Source organism: Brachycentrus maculatus, unplaced genomic scaffold, assembly GCF_059751285.1.
Source record: "Brachycentrus maculatus isolate JH-2025_06_01 unplaced genomic scaffold, ASM5975128v1 h1tg000244l, whole genome shotgun sequence".
Lineage (NCBI taxonomy): Eukaryota > Metazoa > Arthropoda > Insecta > Trichoptera > Brachycentridae > Brachycentrus > Brachycentrus maculatus.
In genome coordinates, this window is record NW_028280995.1 from 1403514 (window position 1) to 1424291 (window position 20778).

The window sequence follows — 20778 nt, forward strand, 5'->3', positions numbered from 1 at the left end:
GTCATAGTAACGCGTGGCCGGGTGCATCTAGTATAGTACAAAATAGAATTTTCAGTCTTACTTCATATATCATTTTGAATTATTGCACAATAATTTCTCCACCTTCGTACAAAGTTTTTATTTATCCTGTTTACAGTTTACCTCAAGTATCATACAAGCGTCATCGAATTAAACCTGGCGGAATTTGATGTATTTTTGTGCATTGAATTTCTCAAAATAAACTTGGCACCGTCAGTGGAATGATCCGCATTTCAGCTCGAGTGCTTTATTTAAGGAAATCCTCCGATTCCTCGTTATGTAATAAAGTCAATAAATGTACGTTATATAATGCTTTGATATCTACCACGTGTTGCATAATGTTCGTGTTTTCTAGTCAGTCAACTTAATACATCGCTCACTCTTTTCAACAACGCCATATATAAAAAAATCGTCAATTTTCAGTTGTGCATGTTTTCGGGATGCCCAGAAAATGTACTATGTACCAGCAAAAGCGGTATATTTTTAACTTAATATTTACCCGCTACAGGGCATAAAGTGTTGATTTTGCATTTTGAAGAAAAGGTACTGTTTAATTAAAATCTCGATTTTTCAGGAGATCGTTTTTAAAGTTTAAAAATATAAAACAATGTATTAAAAATAAATATCAAGCCACTTTTTGAATTTTTATTGTGCAACAGATCTTTTTAGGTAAAACCTGAATGTTTTTCCTCCATTTGATAAATATTTACTATAAAAAAATAATAATTAAAGAAAACACTTCGTTTTTTACCACTTGAGTTTAATTATAGACTACATGTTTCAGAAGCTAAACTTCCATCATTCAGGTCTGTATAATAACTATGTATGTTATTATACAGACCTGAATGATGGAAGTTTAGCTTCTGAAACATGTAGTCTATAATTAAACTCAAGTGGTAAAAAACGAAGTGTTTTCTTTAATTATTGTAACATGTCTTACCACAAAGTTAATGCCGAAACAATAAATAAAATAAAAAAATAAATTAAACAATACCTTTTCTTCAAAATGCAAAAACAACACTTTCTGCCCTGTAGCGGGTACATATTAAGTTAAAAATATGCCGCTTTTGCTGGGATATAGTACATTTTCTGGGCATTCCGAAAACATGCACAACTGAAATTTAACGATTTTTGATATATAACGTTGTTGAAAGAAGTGAGCGACATGATATTAGCCCCGCATACATTATGACCGTAAGCAAATCGTTAAATGTTACATCGTAAAGGATTTGAGTCTTGGAATAATAATATTTATGTAATTATTTAGCTAAGTTATTTATCATAAATTTAAGCAACGTTTTTCGTCTCAAATTGAGATGAAGCATCCATGTTTTTTTTGCAATCTTTTGCATCTTCTTCTTCTTCATGAGCCGTCTGACCTCCACTGCTGGATATAGGCCTCTTCCCCTTCTTTCCATTTCCTCTGGTCGGATGCTGCTTGCAGCCAGTTTCTATCCTCCATCCTTCATCCTATCGGACCATCTCTTTTGGAGTCTTCTGACACCTCTTTTAAAATTGTGAATATTGCATGTCTAAAATTGGAAATGTTATATACTGTGTAAATGCCCTATTAATGCTTTGACTTTCCCATTTCTACCTGAATAGCTTCTTTGTCTCTATCTAGATACAAATAAATACCTTGTTTTTTTATAATGATTTATGGTTCTACTGAATTTATTTATATTTTTTGACAGCTGTTTCGTCTCATATAAATTGTAATAAACATTTTTTCTTCGGACCGTGCGAACGATGGACACTGCGCAGATGTTCCAAACGTGTTATTTTAGAAAAATCCACTCACTACGACATATGTATTGAAATAACATAATCTAGCTTTATTGCCAGGTTTATATTTGTTTTTTTTTTCGACAACAGTTTGACAATGCATTCTCAAGGTGAAACAGCTGTCACAATGAATAAATTTATGCAGTAGAATCATAAAACGCGTTTTGATTTAAATTGATGATAATCGATTATTGATATCGATTATGATTCTATAGAGTAAATGCCAGTTCAATAAATAAAAATCTATATTATATTAAAGTATTATATTTAAGTCCTAACTAACTCATCGTCACGCCGCTTCTCCGCAGAGATAGGCAGAGACAAGACAAACATTCTTCAAGTTTAAAATCCTTACGTACCTATTTGCGGAGTGTAAATAATTTTTCTGCATTCACCAAAAATGGACATCAACAAAAGAAAAAGAAAAATTAGGTTTATGTATTTTCATACATTTTCTGCATTCGCCAAAAATGGTCATCACCAAAAGATTCAAAAATATAATGCAATGTATTAAAAATAAATATCAAGCCACTTATTGACTTTTTACTGTGCAACAAATCTTTTTAGGTAAAACCTGAATGTTATTTCTCCATTTGAAAAACATTAAGTATATTTAAAAAATAATTAAACATACCTTTTCCTCAAAATGCAATTACAACACTTTCTGCACTGTAGTGGGTAAATATTAAGTTAAAAATATGTCACTTTTGCTGGAATATAGTACATTTTCTGGGCATTCCAAAAACACGCACAACTGAAAATTGACGATTTTTTATATATGACGTTCTTGAAAGAAGTGAGCGATATTTAAATACATTTTCTGTATTCATCAAAAATGTGAACAAAAAATGTTCAACAAAAGAATAAAAAAACTTGGCGTATTTAATGTCTTCGTTTTATTATTTTGATCTATAATTATTGTAATATCATGCAAAATGGTATCTACAGTTCACAAAGATAACGCTTTTTAGCATTTTTAACATATATTATGCATGCAAGTGTTCAGTTTCATCACATTCACTTAAATTGTGTCAGCAATAACAAAATGTCGCTTTATACATACATATTTGCTTGGTGATAAAATAAATCAAATTTACGGTATTTAAAAAAATACTCTTTGGGTTGTGTTTTTTTACGGTTTATTGACACAATGTCTCGTTTCTGTATCCGGTTCGCGATCAGTAAATAAAATATTGTATATATATTTTTTTTATAATGGATCATTTGCAGACAGGAGGAATATCTAATTTAACATACTCAACCTACATATAAAGGATTGATTAGACTCGTTTTGTGTTTATAACAACCGATTCAATCAATATTTTCATTTACAACATTTTGAGTGTGTCCAAATACTTGTTTATAAATCTGGATTATCTCCAATTATAGGAGTTATTTTTCATATTATTTTTTGACATCTTATCAAAGATGAAGAAGAATATGGAAGTCTGGGCATTCACAGGGCTGACGACCGTCATAGGCTGGTTTAAGTGATCACTTTACCCATTATTGACAATCACCGATTTTACCCATTATTGACAACCACACTACTTAAATTCTTGTTCTATATATTTGAACCAATTTAGAAACCTTGTTCTTGAATCTCTAGATCTTCACTAGAGACATCTATTGGTGAGGAGTAATATGCATTTTGTAATATCTACATAGGTTTAAGGTTTGTTTTATTTTTGTCTAGTAAACAGAGAATATCGAACCGCGTACGAATGTTTAATTTAATTATAGTATTACGGTGTTTTATCAATTTTATTTCCGCTGCTTGCTGGCAAAGTTATACTACAGTATAATTTGTTTATTTTGATTATTCGTAACGCTATGACTTATGTTCTACGGTTCACGGTGATTAATCTAAAACGTCTTGAATGAAAAAAATTGCCAGCATAAACTATTTTCAGTACGTACGTACTGGGAACATATCGGAACAAGATGGACCACTAAATTGATTTGGCAAATTTTCAAATATCCGATATTTAACAAGGTGAACTGCTGGCGCTACGCACGCCATGCCGCAGGCGGTCGAATTCTCACCAACTTTACTATCTTATTGTTGCTGTGACTCAGTCTGGTCAGATGAAAAATAAATAAATAAATAGAAAGCATACGTTTGTCATTTGTTTAATTTCACAATGCTTTGAAGCAATGGGAATAATAAATATCTATAAGCAACAATGCAATCGAAATCATTGAAAATGTTGATCGACAGCAACTGTCAAGAAACACACTATCCGCCATAAGCGCGTTTTTGTTGCGTTCAACAGATGGCGCTGCCATTGCGGAAAAAAGGTGTTTAAAAATATGTTTCAGAAATGAAGACTCTAAGGAGCACATCTTGCAAAAGCCTACGAGATTGAATAAAGAACACCAGGATAAGAGAAATATGTGAGATCGAAGATGTCGTTAGGTGGGGAAGGCAACGAAGAAGACAATGGTATGCGCATGTGTGGAGATTGGAACCATCCACATTGCACTGAACGGCCAACCCTCAAGGTAAACGACTCCCGGGCAGACCACCAAACAGATGGATTGACAGCCGGGAATCGACATCGCAGGAAGCTAATCCCTCAAAAACAGGCCACAAGGCCTATACCAAGAAGAAGAAGAAGAATTGTAGTTGGTTGTTCAAAATCAAAATGTTCTCCTTGATTTTATTAGCCTTCCGTCGAGTGGACGTGGTGTGCCCGATTCTCTCAACCGTTTGAATATTTAATGCGCGTTTTATTTACTTTCAAGGTATAATATTCGTAATTCCATACAATAACTTGCATAATACCGCTAATGTTTCGTGTAAACGGCAACAATACTGAGCAAATGTTTAAACTCGTTCAAGTGAGTGTATTATGGCCAAGAAAGAAATCACGCTCTCGATTTATTATTTACTTTGATATTAAAACACACCGTTGAAGACTTTATTCAGCGCGATTGTTTGCCGACAGCAGATAGCGGTCTCGTGCTAACTTGGCGACAGGTTTTTGTTTTAAAATGCCTCATTTTCGCGGCCCCGGTAATGCTCCATTACGCGCCTAATGGGATTCTCACAACAGATGTATCGCTGTAATTTCGCGAATGTAATTGAAACATAAAGAAAACAAATGCCATTGTAATTTTCGAATTTCGCTACAGAATTTATTACGTCTATAGCTCCGAATGCTGGACGATGTATAACACTGAAATGCGAATGCTTAGATGGTCAGCTGGAGTGTCCCTGAGAGACAAAATAAAGATTATAATTTATATTTGATGCACTAATTTGTGATTTTCCATTTTATAATTGAAATGTAACTTTGTTTTAAAATCACTATAAATATTTAACTATAACTTAATTATAATGTCTACTGGTTTCAAAGCGAACCGCTTCTTTATCAAGACTGATTAATAATTAAGTCTTGATAAAGAAACGGTTAGCTTCGAAGCCGGTAGACATTATAATTAAGTTATAATTAAATATATATAGTGATTTTAAAACAAAGTTACATTTTCATTAAAAAATAAAGAGTACACGCATTCGTGGAAGCCTGGGTTTAGTTTTATAATAAGGTAAAGGAAAGGCAATTGAAATGGTATGGACACGTAGGACGTAGAGAACCTTATCATATTGGAAACCGGGCGATCGCCATGGATCTTCCTCGAAAGACATCTACAGGAAGACCAAAAATTTATGGATGCTACAGAAAAATAATACGATTCGAAGGTGTGACCTAGGTGACGTTGTACAATATATGATAGAATGACCTACAACCTGAGGACGAGGAGAACCAACCCCATCAATCTACAAAGACGATAAGTTTGGATGGAGCAAGGAAGAAGAGGAATTTCACTACGCGTATTATATCCAATCTCTGCCAATTTGCGTAATCGTTGACAAAATGTCTTACATAATATGAAAATAATCTGTGTTTCGTATCGGAGTCGGTCGGTAACTGGCTGTGGATGAACTAAAGCAGGTGGCTGTTCGCTCGCAAATATCTCTTCTTACATTCTTCATCTCCGATTCTAATATTTGACTGTTGCTGTCGTTTCATCTCGCGATTGAAGATATGCAGAATCCCTTGAATGAAATGTGGCAGTCGTGAATCATTAGCACGGTACAGATACGTCAACAAATTAATAACGGCGTGTTTCCGTGCCAACGACATCACATTATATTATTAGGTATTAATTTTACCTAATGAAAGGAATTATCTTTAATTTCTTATGAACGCATATCGGCTGTCCAAACTCAAAACACAGTAAGGGACATTTTTTTGTAGTACGTTTTTTTTGCATTTTTAGACTAAGTAGATTCTACTTAGCCGATATGCGCCTGACTCCACGTCAGTAACAAAAATCAATTTGATAAATCACTATTACTACTACTTCCACTATCATCATCACGCCGTTAACCTGCAAGCGTGGGCAGAGAGGATGGAACGCCAACTCGTCTGGCCTGACATTCCTTCTCTTAGCTTTCTTCACATCCACACATCTAGTTCATACATATCCTCTATTTATGTAGACATTTGACACACACACAACCAGATTTTAGGCTCCGATTGATCTGGTCGTGCCGACCTCGTTCTGTTCTCCCGTTCACATTTGCCAAATATATTTTCTTAGTCATTCTCACGTTATCCATTCGCTCCACATGTCCGTGCCTCCTTAAAGAACCTTTCTTTATCTTTTCAAGTATCCCTTGTTCAACCTATTTAAAAAAAATATATCTTTAATTTTAATTCTGTCATAAAACGATTTTCCACATATTTGTCTGTGGGAACGCATTTCAACGCCGTTCACTCTACTTTCATCATTCTTATCCCAATTCCATGTTTTGCTTCGATACATAAGTGTCGGTAATATCACTCTGCTGTAAACTGCCAGTTTAGCTCTCAGCTTAGGGATAAATTTCTAAAAGTAACATAGTTTTTTTTTACTATTTATTTTTTTATTTTATTTTTATCTCATCTTACACATAATTACAAATTACAATAATGCGCCCTCACTGAGTTTTGCCGTGCTGAGGCGTATTTTAAAATATTAATTTAAAAAATTAAATGAAGGAAAATTGTTTATGACATGCGATCAAATACGACATGGCTGTGAATGATCTATTTCAGATATATCCACTTTCATTATCCATTTATGAATAGGTTTTTTATTTAAAATTTGGTCTATATTTTTAATGACTTTATGCATAATGGAAGCAGGTTTTATAAGAGCAGTTTTACTGAATGATTCGGGTGAATGGTGTCGTTAAATATTTGTGGAAATTCACGGCCAAGGAAATGCGCCCCGCCCATTTTTTCGCGAACACTTAGTTTTGGCTTTGCTCCAATATTTTTATTCGGTTCCTCATTACATTTGGGCGTATGGGTGATACATGATAAAGTATAACATTATGTTGCGAGCTTACATGATGTGGAATTCATTATATTACCGATATTCTATTGGGTATATTGGAATCTAGAATACCGAGCTTTAATCTCTTGTTCAGTTCAATATGGCGGGTCGAAATATCGAAATATGGCGGGCTTCACAATATTCAATTATTTGATGAATAACAGATTTTTAAAAGTCGACTAAGCAAAGATCAATCATAACCTAAAATGTCAAGTGTAAATGTTGATGATGTCAGAAGACTGCGTATGACTAGATGTATGGATGTAAAGGTAGCTAGTTTATGTCAGAACAGAAGAGTGTGGCGTTCCATGCTCTATGCCTTCCCCTACGGGGAAAGGCTAAATCACCTTTGGATTACCGAATTTCGTTGAAAACTATAAACCCATCCTCAATTATTTTTTCTAAACAGTTTATTTTTCTAAACAGTGTAGTTTTCTCATAATATGGTACATGGTTGTTTTATTGTTTACGGTTTTGAAAATAAGATACAAAAATCTTCGTTTATTACTTATGATAAATTAAAAAAAAATTAAATCATTAAGTAATCGGTGGTAAATTGGTAATCATCAGTATTTGTGCCTGAACAGTACTTAGATTTGAGTTATCTAATTGCATTTTCAACCTAAGAAAACAGGTTTAAAATGATAATGAGTTTTTGAGGACCTGAGAAAAGCACTAAACTGAAATAGGTACCAAATATTTTGTGACGTAGATAATAATTGAAAGCTTAAAATTGTTAATACTATACCATACCGCAATGTGATTCAATCAATTATGAATTTTGATTGAGCGTTTTAAATATAAACATATTTATTACTGGCCAAAGCAAATTCTCCTTTCCTCTTTTTGTGCAAAGATTTATAGTATATTCAATTTATATATCTTAAAAATTATAGTGAATGTGTAAAGTTAATAATAAATGAATGGGGTTTATTCCTAGAAACAATACAATAGATACAATGAATGAATATCTTATGTCAATCAAGATTTGTCCCATAGTTCATTTATTTGATTGAACTCTTTTTTTTAGATGGGAATTGCATTTATTATTTACCGTGCTTATTATGTGTAATGTTTATAGATCAATTAGTAGATATTTGTTTCTTTTAGCTAAAAATATGTCTAATTTTAGCCTTTTTTGGGAACATGAAGGATAGACTAGTGTGGGCCAATCAGGAACGTGTCAGCGTTTGCTCATTGCTGGGAGAAAACTACCTAAAACTTCTCACTAGAAGCCGGACTGTTGACTATCGTCAACAGGCCTTCCGTTCTACTAGAAGAGGGTTCGGCATTTTGTATCCTAGCTGGATTGAACGTTAGAATGAGATGTTTAGAAAACAAGAGTGGTAAACTTGACTAAAATATACCCATTTGGCCTTTATTTGCGTAGCTAATTATCACACTGATCTCGGATTTAAAAATAAATGCTCAAAGGGTTGTCATTTCAAGGCGTTTTTTCGGTCGTATAAGCCTTGAATTGGGGCCGAACCAAATTTTAAACCTAGCCGGTCGTTGCTACTGTTTCTACAATAAGAATATATTTTTTATATGTGCTTGAAACCATTCATTGTAGGTCTCGAAGAATGTATTTTTTCTTTGTAGACCATTCATTGTGGGTCTCGGCCGCATCTTCTCTTGTATTTTGATTAGCAACCTCCAACCGATGTCTCTTGAGTCGTCGACCTCTTGTCACTTCCGTCCTCCCTGGCGCCTTGTCACAATCTGCACTATTATTACTTACTAACCGCGTCTAATTTCTTTAACCCTTTGGTTACCAGGACTTTTAGGGTTACTATGCCAAAAAAACACGATTTAAACCTTAATAATTCAAGAGTAAAATGTGTTCGATGATTTATAAACACTTCATTGTTTTATTTTTTTAGTTAACTAAATGTATGCAACGTTGTAAAAAAATCAACTAACAGGTAAATACTACTCGCATAATGTTCACCTCCTTTTTACGTCGTGCACATAACACTGCGAATCAAAAGACTCCGACCTAATTGATGGCATCCGGTGTTGAAAGAAATAGAGTAAGGGTGCGTGTAATTAACAATTTTAAAAAATTATGTAATTTTTAGTTATGCAATAAATGTATTATATTCGTATCAATTTATCGTATCTTGTTTATCAACCTTGACACATAAAATTATATTTTTTTAACAATATCACAGCTTTTCACAACTTTCTTTTCGCGGAAACAAAATTGGTTTGATGTTCGTTATTTTTCTCGTCAAGAGTTTTTGTAATATTACAACTAATTGTAAGATGTAAATGATCAATAATTCTAAATTTCGATGCGTTACTTCTTGAAGGTAAAAAAAACGTAATTCAGTATGAATCTAAATTTTTTGCACAACCCTGAAGGAGTCCCTGACATACTGCCCAAAATGTATCTGATACTTTTTTATACATTATGACGTCAGATTCGAAGGATCCGGTATTTCCCGGTAAAATTCAAAATCAGTAAAATGTATACCAAGTCCTACCGAAATTCATTTTTAAATCGAGCCTGCGATATGTACAATGTAATGCTTCATGAAATAGACATCAAAAATGTTTCTTTTAAATCGTTTAAGAGAAATATTGTTGATGTCTATTTGACTATTTGATTATTTGAAAAAGAAATTAAGTTATAATATTATATCGTTGTACTTATGTACATGACAGTTTTTTTAGTTTACTTTTAAGTGAAAACCTGTAATTGGAATTGATTTTTTTTATAAATAAAATGTAACTTTGTTACATTTAAAATCACTATAAATATTTTTTTATAACTGAATTATAATGTCTACCGGTTTCGAAGCTAACCGCTTCTTTATCAAGACTGATAAATATTAATCAGTCTTGATATAGAAGCGGTTAGCTTCGAAACTAGTAGACATTATAATTAAGTTGAAATAAAATATTTATAGTGATTTTAAAACATAGTTACATTTTATTTTTTGACATCTCATCAAAGATGAAGAAGAATATGGAAGTCTGGGCATTTACGGGGCTGACGACCCCGAAAATAATATGAAAATAACTCCTGTAATTGGAGATAATCAAGATTTTGTGAACAAGTATTTGGACACACTCAAAATGTTGTAAGTCACATTTTAATTTTAAAATGGAAAATCACAAAGTTAGTGCTATATTTTGTTATTTTTTGTAAATATTATATTGGTTTTCCAATAAATATATAAAATAATTAAAAAATAAAAATACCGAAAGCCGATATATAGGATTTCGATGAGCAAAGGGTTAATATTACTTATCCTTCCCCCAATGAACCCGCTGTGGCCGCGGCAAGAGGAAAATTATCGCGCTTTTGGAAGCTTGCCTATTCGTCTAGGCGCGTGTATTTTTATATGAGCGGAGCAACTGCTGAATCTCGACCATCAACCATCGCACGCGTTTCAGCAACATCACATTGCATATTAACTTCACACGGGTTATTTTTGAGTCTCTTATTTGCGATACATCCGTCTCCACCTTTCACTGGCACGTTTACATCATTAATGAAAGACACAATTTATTTTTTTTACATCACAGTATTGCCAAAGAAGAATATGGGTGTGGAGAGATATAATTTTTTTCCTCACAAAATGAATTTATATTGTTTTCTTGAATGTTTTTCGCAGATACTTTGTGGCACATTTTATAAACTTTATAAAATTAAACAACCCTTTTTAACCACTTTTTTATTGTTAGTACACTTTAACCTACCGGTTTCGACAAGAACCTTGTCATCATCAGGGTTTATTAAATTCTAAAATCTTAAAAACATTAAAATACTTAACATTAATAACATTCATTAAAAATTAATAACATTCCCTTACCAAAAACTAAATCCTAAATGTTATTGTGCATTGCGTAGCAACTCCAAATAACTCCAACTAATGGAATCACTAAAAAAAACAGTATGAAGCCGCGCACGCATACGTAAAGTGGAGCACACAAAAAAACCTACTGTGCGGATTTTTTCTTTCTAGGAACAGAAATTGGAAAATTATCAAAAATAAATAAAAATATCAATAATAAAAAAGTGGTTAAAACAAAGTTGTTTAATTTTATTAAGAATTTATATCGAGTTAATTTGAGTTCACTTTGTCGGAAAATTTTTATATAAAATCATGGTTTTCAGCACCTGCCTTATTGTATATATAATATTAAATTTTGTCTAGCCTCCCACCAGTCTGACAATGTCGGTAACGACGAACCCGGTCACTGGTCAAATAAAATATATGTGGAAAACAAAACTTTATACTTATTTATTTTATAAGTAAACCTCTTGTGACAGTTCCTTACGTCATCAAGTATTTGGACACACTCAAAATGTTGTGGAGAAGAAAGTACGTCCAGATTAGGAATAGCTTAGTGGCATCAGATCCAGTTTCTCTAGCTATTTTTTTAAAATCATGTATGATACCTTCTCTCGTGACTTTCTTTATGAACTATCACAGATCCGATGTTGGATAGGTCCTCACCCAGGCTCCTGCAACGCGCCTCCAGCTGTTGTCTACTGTAATATTATTGTGATATAGTAGAATTATATAAAAATGACGTGAGAGCTGTTATACAGTAGTTGCGCATAAGGTTAGATTATGTTAGACTTGTGCTAGTAGACAAATGCTCGTTCAAAACAATAATATTATTCTTCGTCCACACTCGTCTCGACTTCGCGCGTTTCCCACACGTGAGCGAAAATCAGTATCGCTTCGTGACGTTTGCGTGTCGTGTGACGTCACGCAGTGCAGGCGTCACGGGTGACCCTCCCACCGCTGGTCCATCATCATCACACTCACGCGCGCGCGGAGATGTAGACACACACACACACCACCACAGCTGTTCCTGCCCCTGCCATATTATCTCTCATTATTCTGAGCTCATTATTCCTCATCATTCGACGTAATAAGACGTTTGTCTATCATTTTCTGTTTTCGTTCCATCGCTCGTTAACTAGGTCAACGTAATGACATCGTTATTATTTTTTAAAGGGGCAACGGATTAGCTTATTGTTTATTTTGAAAATTCTCATAAATTTGGTTGAAGATGAGAGGCGAAAATTATATTCTTTTATTTATTTTATTTTACTTGGAAATTTCACAGAACATTTTACATAAATACATTTATATTATTTTTTGATATCTCATCAAAGATGAAGAAGAATATGGAAGTCTGGGCATTTACGGGGCTGACGACCGTCATAGGCTGGTTTAAGTGATCACTTTACACACGTGCAACATTCACTAATTCTACACATTATTGACAACACACTACTCAAATTCTTAGGAAGTTCTATATATATATATGAACCAATTTTGAAACCTTGTTCTTGAATCACTAGAACTTCACTAGAGACATTTATTGGTGAGATGTAAATAAGCTTTTTATTAAGCAGAAACTCTTATATTAGTAAATATTAACTCTTATATTATTAATATAACCCTTATATTATTACGGTCGTCAGCCCCGTAAATGCCCAGACTTCCATATTCTTCTTCATCTTTGATGAGATGTCAAAAAATAATATGAAAATAACTCCTGTAATTGGAGATAATCCAGATTTTGTGAACAAGTATTTGGACACACTCAAAATGTTACAAATACATTTACACTAACGAGTAACGCAAAACAGGTATTTGTACCATTCCAGTTACAAAATTTCACATTTGTAATTTAATATAAATACTTGTACTTGAGGGACGGGAGGGAGGAAAAGGGGAAAAGGGAAAGATCAAAGCTCAAATCAAAGACAGATTATGTGAAAATAGGGACACGCCACGATATGAATATCGACTTACTATGTAAGCGATCTCAGTGCTGACTGTGTCTAGTAGAACATATCAAAATTATTAAAGTATTTTTTAATTCTTTCAATCGCCACCTTTTCAAAGACTGTACGTAATATATTTTGGAACTGTACGAATATTATTTTGAATTTAATATACAACAAAATGACTGAATGATTTTTTCTTCGCCAGGAAATATAGTTTGTTACCGACAGATAATTATGACCTTGGTGGTAGGCACCTGGTGCAAAATGCACTCGCTCTTAGATCTCGGGTCCCAGGTCTATCTCGATTCTAGGTAGGTCTAACGACCGGACAACAGGCAACTGTCAGCAGTCAGTATCTACTCTACTCGATCTGTGTGTCGAGCCAGGAGACTAGAGCTAGAGGCTAGAGTCCACCTCCCGCGCGTATTTCTGTCTGTGCAAACAAGCCCGCGAGATAATTTCGCTCGTCACACTGAATGAACTTTATGGTCGGTGCCTGGATCAGAGGCTCGCATTAAAATCATTTTACAAATGTGGAGGTCCTCACAAAAATGTTACATCTCCAAATATTGCACAAAAAATCATTTGAATGCAAATCTATTCTGTTTACTGTATTCTATCGAAATATTTATTAAATTTGCGACAAAACGTGACCAATCCTGTGTTAAACCAATATGAAGTCATTAAATCGCACCAAAACGTAACAATTTTCCAAGCTAGAATTCCTGATTAATTAAAATTATTTATAATGCAAATGTAACGTTTTGGTGAGGACCTCCACATATACGGTTAGTGAAAAGCTCGATGAACTCGGGCAGTTCCCACTGGCACGGTTAGGTTCCGAGTACTACGAGTAGGGCACGTACCGACTGCGTACGTTAGTATTTTTTGTTCCCCTTTTTGTTAGTGATCTCCGTTGGCAGTCGGCTCGGGAACCGGTTTCGGAGTCTCGGTCTGCCCGCGAACTGTCCGTTCTCAGAACCATTTTCGCCATAGTGCGGTCCGATCGTGTCGGAGGATTCTAACGCTGTCTTTCCTTTTGCAGAAGCCGGGGAACTCAGAGCCGGAAGCGACCCGCCACATTCCGCACCGGGTGACATCCTACCCTGCCGCATCGAGGGGATGGTGTTCGCGCTAGGGGGCTGGGGCATGGGAGATTCTGACAGGCGAGCGAGCGACTATGCTCCCGCAGCGTGCGTCAACGGAAAGAGACAATACGGAGACGATTTCGTCACTGACCACGAATATGACTTCACTCAGGACGAGTTGCTCGACTGCGAGTTCCACGGGGGCAATGACAAATTCGAGGGAGTCGACAAGAGCGGATACGCCAGCGATCACGATGAGATGCTGCACGAAGGGTTCGGGGAGGAGACGGAGGACGAGGCGGACGGGGGCTGCGGAGGCGCCCTGTCCGAGGAGGGCTACGGCAGCCACCAGGACTGCTTCCCTCCGTCCCCGCCCCCCTCGCTGCCGGCCCTGCCGCTGCCCCAGGACCGCGAGGTCGATCTGCATCCGCTCAACAACCAGGTCAATATCGCATCTTACAGTCGGTCCGCATCTCCGCTTATCGCATACAGGTTACATTTACATGTTCGCCCTTGACTCAAACTAATAATCAGTATTGGTGTTCCGGTATACAGGTCGGGGGACACACGCGATTGCTCGTTCTCAACGATAGCACCGTCATAAAGCCGCTCAACGTGCGTGAACTGCATTTCTACCAGAACATTCCGAGAGATATCGAGATGTTTGTCCCTAAATACAAAGGTAAGAACCGCCCGAGGCGGAAGTCTTCCTTCGTCGTCCGGCCGAGAGCCGAGTGCCGAGTCCTCCAGTCGCGTTCGCTCGAGCGCGGAGCGCGCCACTCGACTCTCGACATCTCGGACACTGTACTCCACTTGTCAGTCATTCATTTACATTTCATTTCCGCTGTATAATTTCCATAACGCGTTATCATCGTGCCATTTATCGAAGTCCGAATGATCGTCACTCGATCCACCTGCATGTTTGTACGGTAAGTTGCCCGTCTCGTCCTTCGCCTTAGCGTGATAACAACCAGCTTGATTGTGCGTCGTCCACTTCAGGATATCGACTGTCGAATAACGCTCATGTTTTGTTTATTGTTTTACTTTTATTATTATTATTTGATCAATGAAATAGTTATTTACCGGCCGAAAGTGGGATTTCCTCCGGGTCAGCCAGCTGACTTTTAGATTCGCGATGATAATGTCTCGAGACCCTGTTATCTAACGGGACGCGTTGTGGAAATGACCAACACCGAGTCGGGCTATTATGGCGGCCAACGAGAGCAGCGTTATGGAGCGAGCCGCGGATGTTACCGGAGGAAATTTCACTTTCGCGGATGAGCAAGACGCCAGAGTTAAATTCTTACACAATCACGCTTTATTTTCACTTTTACTTTTGAACTATGATGTATCGTATGTTTTTAGCTCGTTCGCTAAAACTTTGATTCGCGATCGGCACCCGAAAGGCGTCTTTTAGGATATACAGTTTTGTCGGCGGAGTCCGCTCCGTGGTAAGTGCTGATATTGTACCTTGGTGCCGATGTGCGCGCTGTGCTCGCACGGCGCGCCGCCGCGGTCGGCCGGGCACCCCCGAGCGGCCGCGGCGGCCGGCACGAGCCGCGTCGTGCGGCCCCGTGCGACTCCGTGCGCCCCCAACTCTCGCCCGGAGCCGGCTAGCTCTCGCCCGGAGCCGGCTAGCTCTCGCCCGGAGCCCGCTGGCTCCCGCCGCGCGAGGATCGCACGGGAGTCACGACGCGGTTCCGATTCGGCAATAGCCGTAAGTCATTAAGGAGTTTGCTCAACAACCGTTCAATATTTTAAGGGAACGAATGAGGACGTATGCTAGCTTATCCTTACTCCTCTTCTGTCGCTTTTGTTATTTATTCCGAATTGGTACTCGTTTTCATAAAAAAATATATATTTCAATAAAATATTTAATCGATTTTGATTTTAAAAAATAACCAACTAAAATCTTTGTACGATTTAACTGATTTTCTTTTTTTTCGTAATTTTTTTACTGAAAAAAAAAAAAAAATTTGTTTGTAAAAAAAAATACTTTTTTGAAAACTAGTTTTTACCTAAAATAATACGAATTTTATCGTCGACTTTAAAACAAAGGTATATAGTACTTTTCTCTCCTTATTCTTTATTCCCAACCTTCCCCCGTTTTTTATTTTAATTTTTTCATGTTATGCTAATAATTTACATTTTTCACAAGTCATGCATAAATAAATAAAATTTTGTTTTCTTTCATCTCCGATCCCATCAAGTATTTATAATCTGCTTCATCCACATATAACAATTAAATAATTTTGAGTTGGATTATGAGGTGGTCTCGTGTTTATTGTTGGAGACTTTGATTAAGAGGCTCTAGCTTCGACCCCCCACTCTGCCACAACCTGTTTTCAAACACAAGCCGTTTAGGCTTACCGGAAAAAAGTATTGAATTGAATTATTTGTGTGAATAAAAATATTTCTTTTTATTAAAAAAAAATATTATTTTTGTTAATTATTCTTCTTCTCCGCCTTACTCCTCATTACTGAGGGTTGTGACCCTTGTAGAAGCAATGACTCTTCTCCAGTTATCCTTTGACTGCGCTGCACGTAGCGATCCAACCACCGAGGTGCCTGCTGCTGCCTTAAATTGATTGGTCCATCGTGTGGGCGATCTTTCTCTCCTTCTCTTCCCCTCCAGGCTACCGATCACAACCCGTCATTCTAGGCTATCCTCATTGCCACGCACAACGTGTCCAAAGAACTGAACAATAATTATAATTAAAATGTAACTTTGTTTTAAAATCACTAAAAATATTTTATTATAACTTAATTATAATGTCTACCGGTTTTGAAGCTAATTGCTTCTTTATCAAGACTGATTAATCATCAGTCTTGATAGAGAAGCGGTTAGCTTAGAAACCGATAGACATTATAATCAAGTTATAATAAAATATTTATAGTGGTTTTAAAACAATGTTACATTTTGATTATAAAATGGAAAATCACAAAGTTAGTGCTTCAAATATAAAATATCTTCAATAATTATTATTTTCATATAATTTATTTTGATACGTGATCCCTGTTTTGAATCCTTCCTCGAGTCCCGTTTTATTTGGATCTTATTTTGTCTGTATTCTCCCCGTGTATCTCCATCCCCCGCCCGCCCTTTCCTTCCGAGTGAGGATGAATGCGAGGGATGTCGGTGCCTGATGCAACAACCAGTTTCTTGTTGTCAGGCGGCGCAGTGGGCGGCGAAGGAACTGCAACCCGCGGGGCCCTCCCAAACTATGGCCCCAAGCACTTTCTATGGCCCGCAATCTATCCCAACATGCCATCGGCACGCAAAAACAGATCCATGCTCTTGGTAATTTTGTTTGGGTTTGTATTTCTAATATCGCTCTTTTGTCGCATATTTTACTTTTGGATATATAAGGTCTTCTCACCGAACATGCCACAGCACACGGAATTTATTTAAAACAATAATTTTAAATAAAAAAAAAAAAAAAAAAATTAATTGAATCTTTCCTTTTGCTAGGTAGTTTTGTCGTATTACTCAGATTCAGGGTGTATACTGTATTTTTTTGTTGTTGAGATTTCATTTATTCTGTTGCTTCAACTTCATATCTGACAATTTGCTTTTTCGCCTCACCATTATTCAATAGTCTTCACCTTTCAAATAATGCCTTTTATATATAATTTTTTTTTTCTGTCAAGATATTATTTATTTCAGGCCGACTATAAATTAGTATATGTATGTTACTAATTTTCTCCCTTGTAATAATGAATGAATAAATTTTCTGCCAAAAATGAGATAATCACTAATTTATATATTTTGCCTACCAAATAATCAGCGTACGTTAAGAAATTTTGTAAATTTGCCTTGCATTTCAGTTTATGTTTACTTTAAGACGTTATTCAAATAAAAAGAGGAAATCGTAATCTTACGCACTACAAGATAATGGATACTAAATGTAGTCTTTGAAAAATTGAAGTCTTTTATCAGCATTGATTTTGCAGAAATATTTTTTATTTAGTTTCCATTTGGTTTTGTAACTTTTCTTGTTTCAATAGAGGTTTTGCAATATCCGTGACAGTATTATACATAAATGGAGTAATTAAGTTTTAGTTTCTCGATATCTCGCGCTGATGGGAGTGTACTTTGTTTCAGGGGTGATGCAGGGGACGAATACGGGCAATACAAAGTTAGACAAGAGGTATTCACCCAGTTTTAGGGACGAGAATGGGCGGAAACAGTCGCTGGGATCCAAACGCAAGCGTGACGATGTCCTCAAGTGAGTGCTCTACCGATACTCTCCTTGTGGCTATTGATAATGTGTCCCGGTTAAGTGTGATTTCTGTTGCAGACTGGGATAACCGTATAAGGCCTTGTATATAAGACAGCGAAGCGTTGAAACAGATTGAATGCCGATGGCGACCGCCTTATAGAGAGATATACCAGTAATTTCCCATACACATACACGCCTGGCCCAATCTCAGTATCAAATATTTCATTTTTATATTCATTTCATAAATCATTGTATATTCTTATATTATACTGTTTTATTAAATAAATCATACCATAATAATTACATTTCTTTATCGAGCAACGCGATCTGGGTTTTATTTTCGTGGTTGTATTTGAAATGTTGCTTATCTGGTATACCTTCTTTATTGGTAATCTCAATCTTTATTATGACTTTTCAATATGCATTTCTTTATTTTTCTTCAATTTATTTAAATAAAAAACAAGGCAATAATAATATTCATTATATTTATGTGCTCAGTAAAGTTTTTATGTCTGTATACATTTCAGTTTGTATGTAAATACCATCCTTAATATCACAAAAGTAACTAAGATAAATGTTATATAGAGGCAATGTGTTTCAGCTGCATTCTTTTATACTGATATTTTGGGTACAGAATTAAGAGTTTTTTTTTACATTTGGAGATTACAATGAATGTATAACAGACATATTATGATTTGAAATACTTTTTTTGGAAACTCTAAAAAGTGTACAATATTGATTATCACTTTGGCAGTTCAATTCATTGTAATATCCGAATATGTATATTTGACTAATGCGTTATATAATGCAATATTTGTGACTGTTAATAGATATTTTAATTTTCTTTTTTTTTACAGATTTAAGGTGCATCGTAATGGGAAAGCTTCAGAGGTTCTTAAAAGTATTTCTCAAATCGACAACACAAACAAGCAATGTAAGTTGTAATGATTTTTATTTATTTTGTGTATGATCTTCCGGTGCCTCTCAAAATATTCAGGGTTGGCCACCATTTTGAAATATCTCGTACAATCCTTCGCTAGGGTAAAGAGATTCTCGGCATAATAGATTCTGGTCCACTTATTTATTATGTATAGACTATAGTAAATATGATATTCCTATAGTACAACAATACCCTATTATGAGGTGCAAGTTAAATATTAATGAAAAAGATAAGTTAAAAATATGCTGTCAGCACATCTAATCGGGATTCTTTTGTTTGGCACCGATAGGATTGGTTCATTTTGCTTGTTGCTGGCGGTTTTCCCAGGCTTATGAGAGATCATAAATTGTAAAATTTTACTAATTTCATTGTCATTTCTCATGGGTTTTCAATCCTGTCCCTGTATTTTCACAAAATTTCAAGGTTATTGTCACATGATATTGGATATTGTTATCAGCATCTTCAAGTAGATGGTTTTGCTCACAACACTAACGTGGTGTCACCAGCATTTGCTCAATTCGTTTTGCGGGACACCAACGTGGATGGCATAGTGTTAAATATTATGTGTTTTTCATTCAAAATTGAGTTCTTGATTTAAAGCGATATTGTATATTTATTCTTAAGCATTCCTATTTATTGATTTGCTTTTTGCACCTTAATACTAAAATTTTACTAAAATACCACAGCCAACACATAAATTAATTTATTTATAGATTTGGCGTTTAATTTGTAGAATTACATTTTAACGTATATATTAAATATTAAAATCAAACACTGATTTTTACAGTCTACTAAATTGAATTTTATTATTAGAGTCACATAAAAGTAAAATGTGATAGTTGTTTTGTCTTGTTATGGCATTTTCAATCTACAACAGTTTTAAATGCCATAACAAGGCGAAACAATTGTCACAAATTTTATTTGTATGTGTTTTTAATAAAAAAAAATACAATTTAGTAGACTGATAACTAAAAGCCGATTGGTTGGCTAACCTGAAGTGTGTTGCGCAGATTTCTTGATGCTGGAGAACATCACGTCGACATACAGACGTCCCTGCATCCTGGACCTGAAGATGGGTACCCGACAGCACGGCGACGATGCTTCTGCAGAGAAGAAGTCCAAGCAGATTGCCAAGTGTGCCGCCAGCACTTCCGCCTCTCTCGGAGTCCGTCTCTGCGGGATGCAGGTAAAGATATCCTCTAGAATATCCCTAATACTGACTTTGCGGTTTATTTTTAAACGCCTTAAATTGATGAACTATTGTGTCGTATTATATTATTATATAATCATTTTACAACAAAAAAATATGCTTTTTATATCTTTTTTAATATATTTTATTAAATATTTATTATTTGCCTTAGAAAATTCTTATTGCCTTTAATGTACAAGGATTTAAAGCATATTTAGTTTATATGTCTTAAAAATGATAGTGGATGTGTATAGTTTAAAATAAATGAATAAGGGTGATCAAAAAAACAATACAATAGACACAATGGTTTTAATATCTTATGTCAATCAAAATTTGTCATATAGCTCATTTATTTGTCTTGTCATATTTCCTAAATTAGA

The 20778-nt window shown here is 35.4% G+C and overlaps 1 protein-coding gene across 2 annotated transcripts in view; it reads left to right on the forward strand.

Annotated features, from left to right (window-relative positions):
- The window catches only part of Ip6k (Inositol hexakisphosphate kinase), a 108231-nt gene that overhangs the window by 80158 nt on the left and 7295 nt on the right, over positions 1 to 20778 (forward strand). For both annotated transcript variants that reach the window (XM_088265337.1, XM_088265338.1), the window contains exons 2-6: positions 14004 to 14488; positions 14602 to 14728; positions 18152 to 18275; positions 19127 to 19203; positions 20220 to 20395. In XM_088265337.1, the coding sequence (XP_088121463.1) occupies positions 14081 to 14488; positions 14602 to 14728; positions 18152 to 18275; positions 19127 to 19203; positions 20220 to 20395 (912 nt within the window). In that variant the 5' untranslated portion in view covers positions 14004 to 14080. The remainder of the gene's footprint in view (positions 1 to 14003; positions 14489 to 14601; positions 14729 to 18151; positions 18276 to 19126; positions 19204 to 20219; positions 20396 to 20778) is intronic.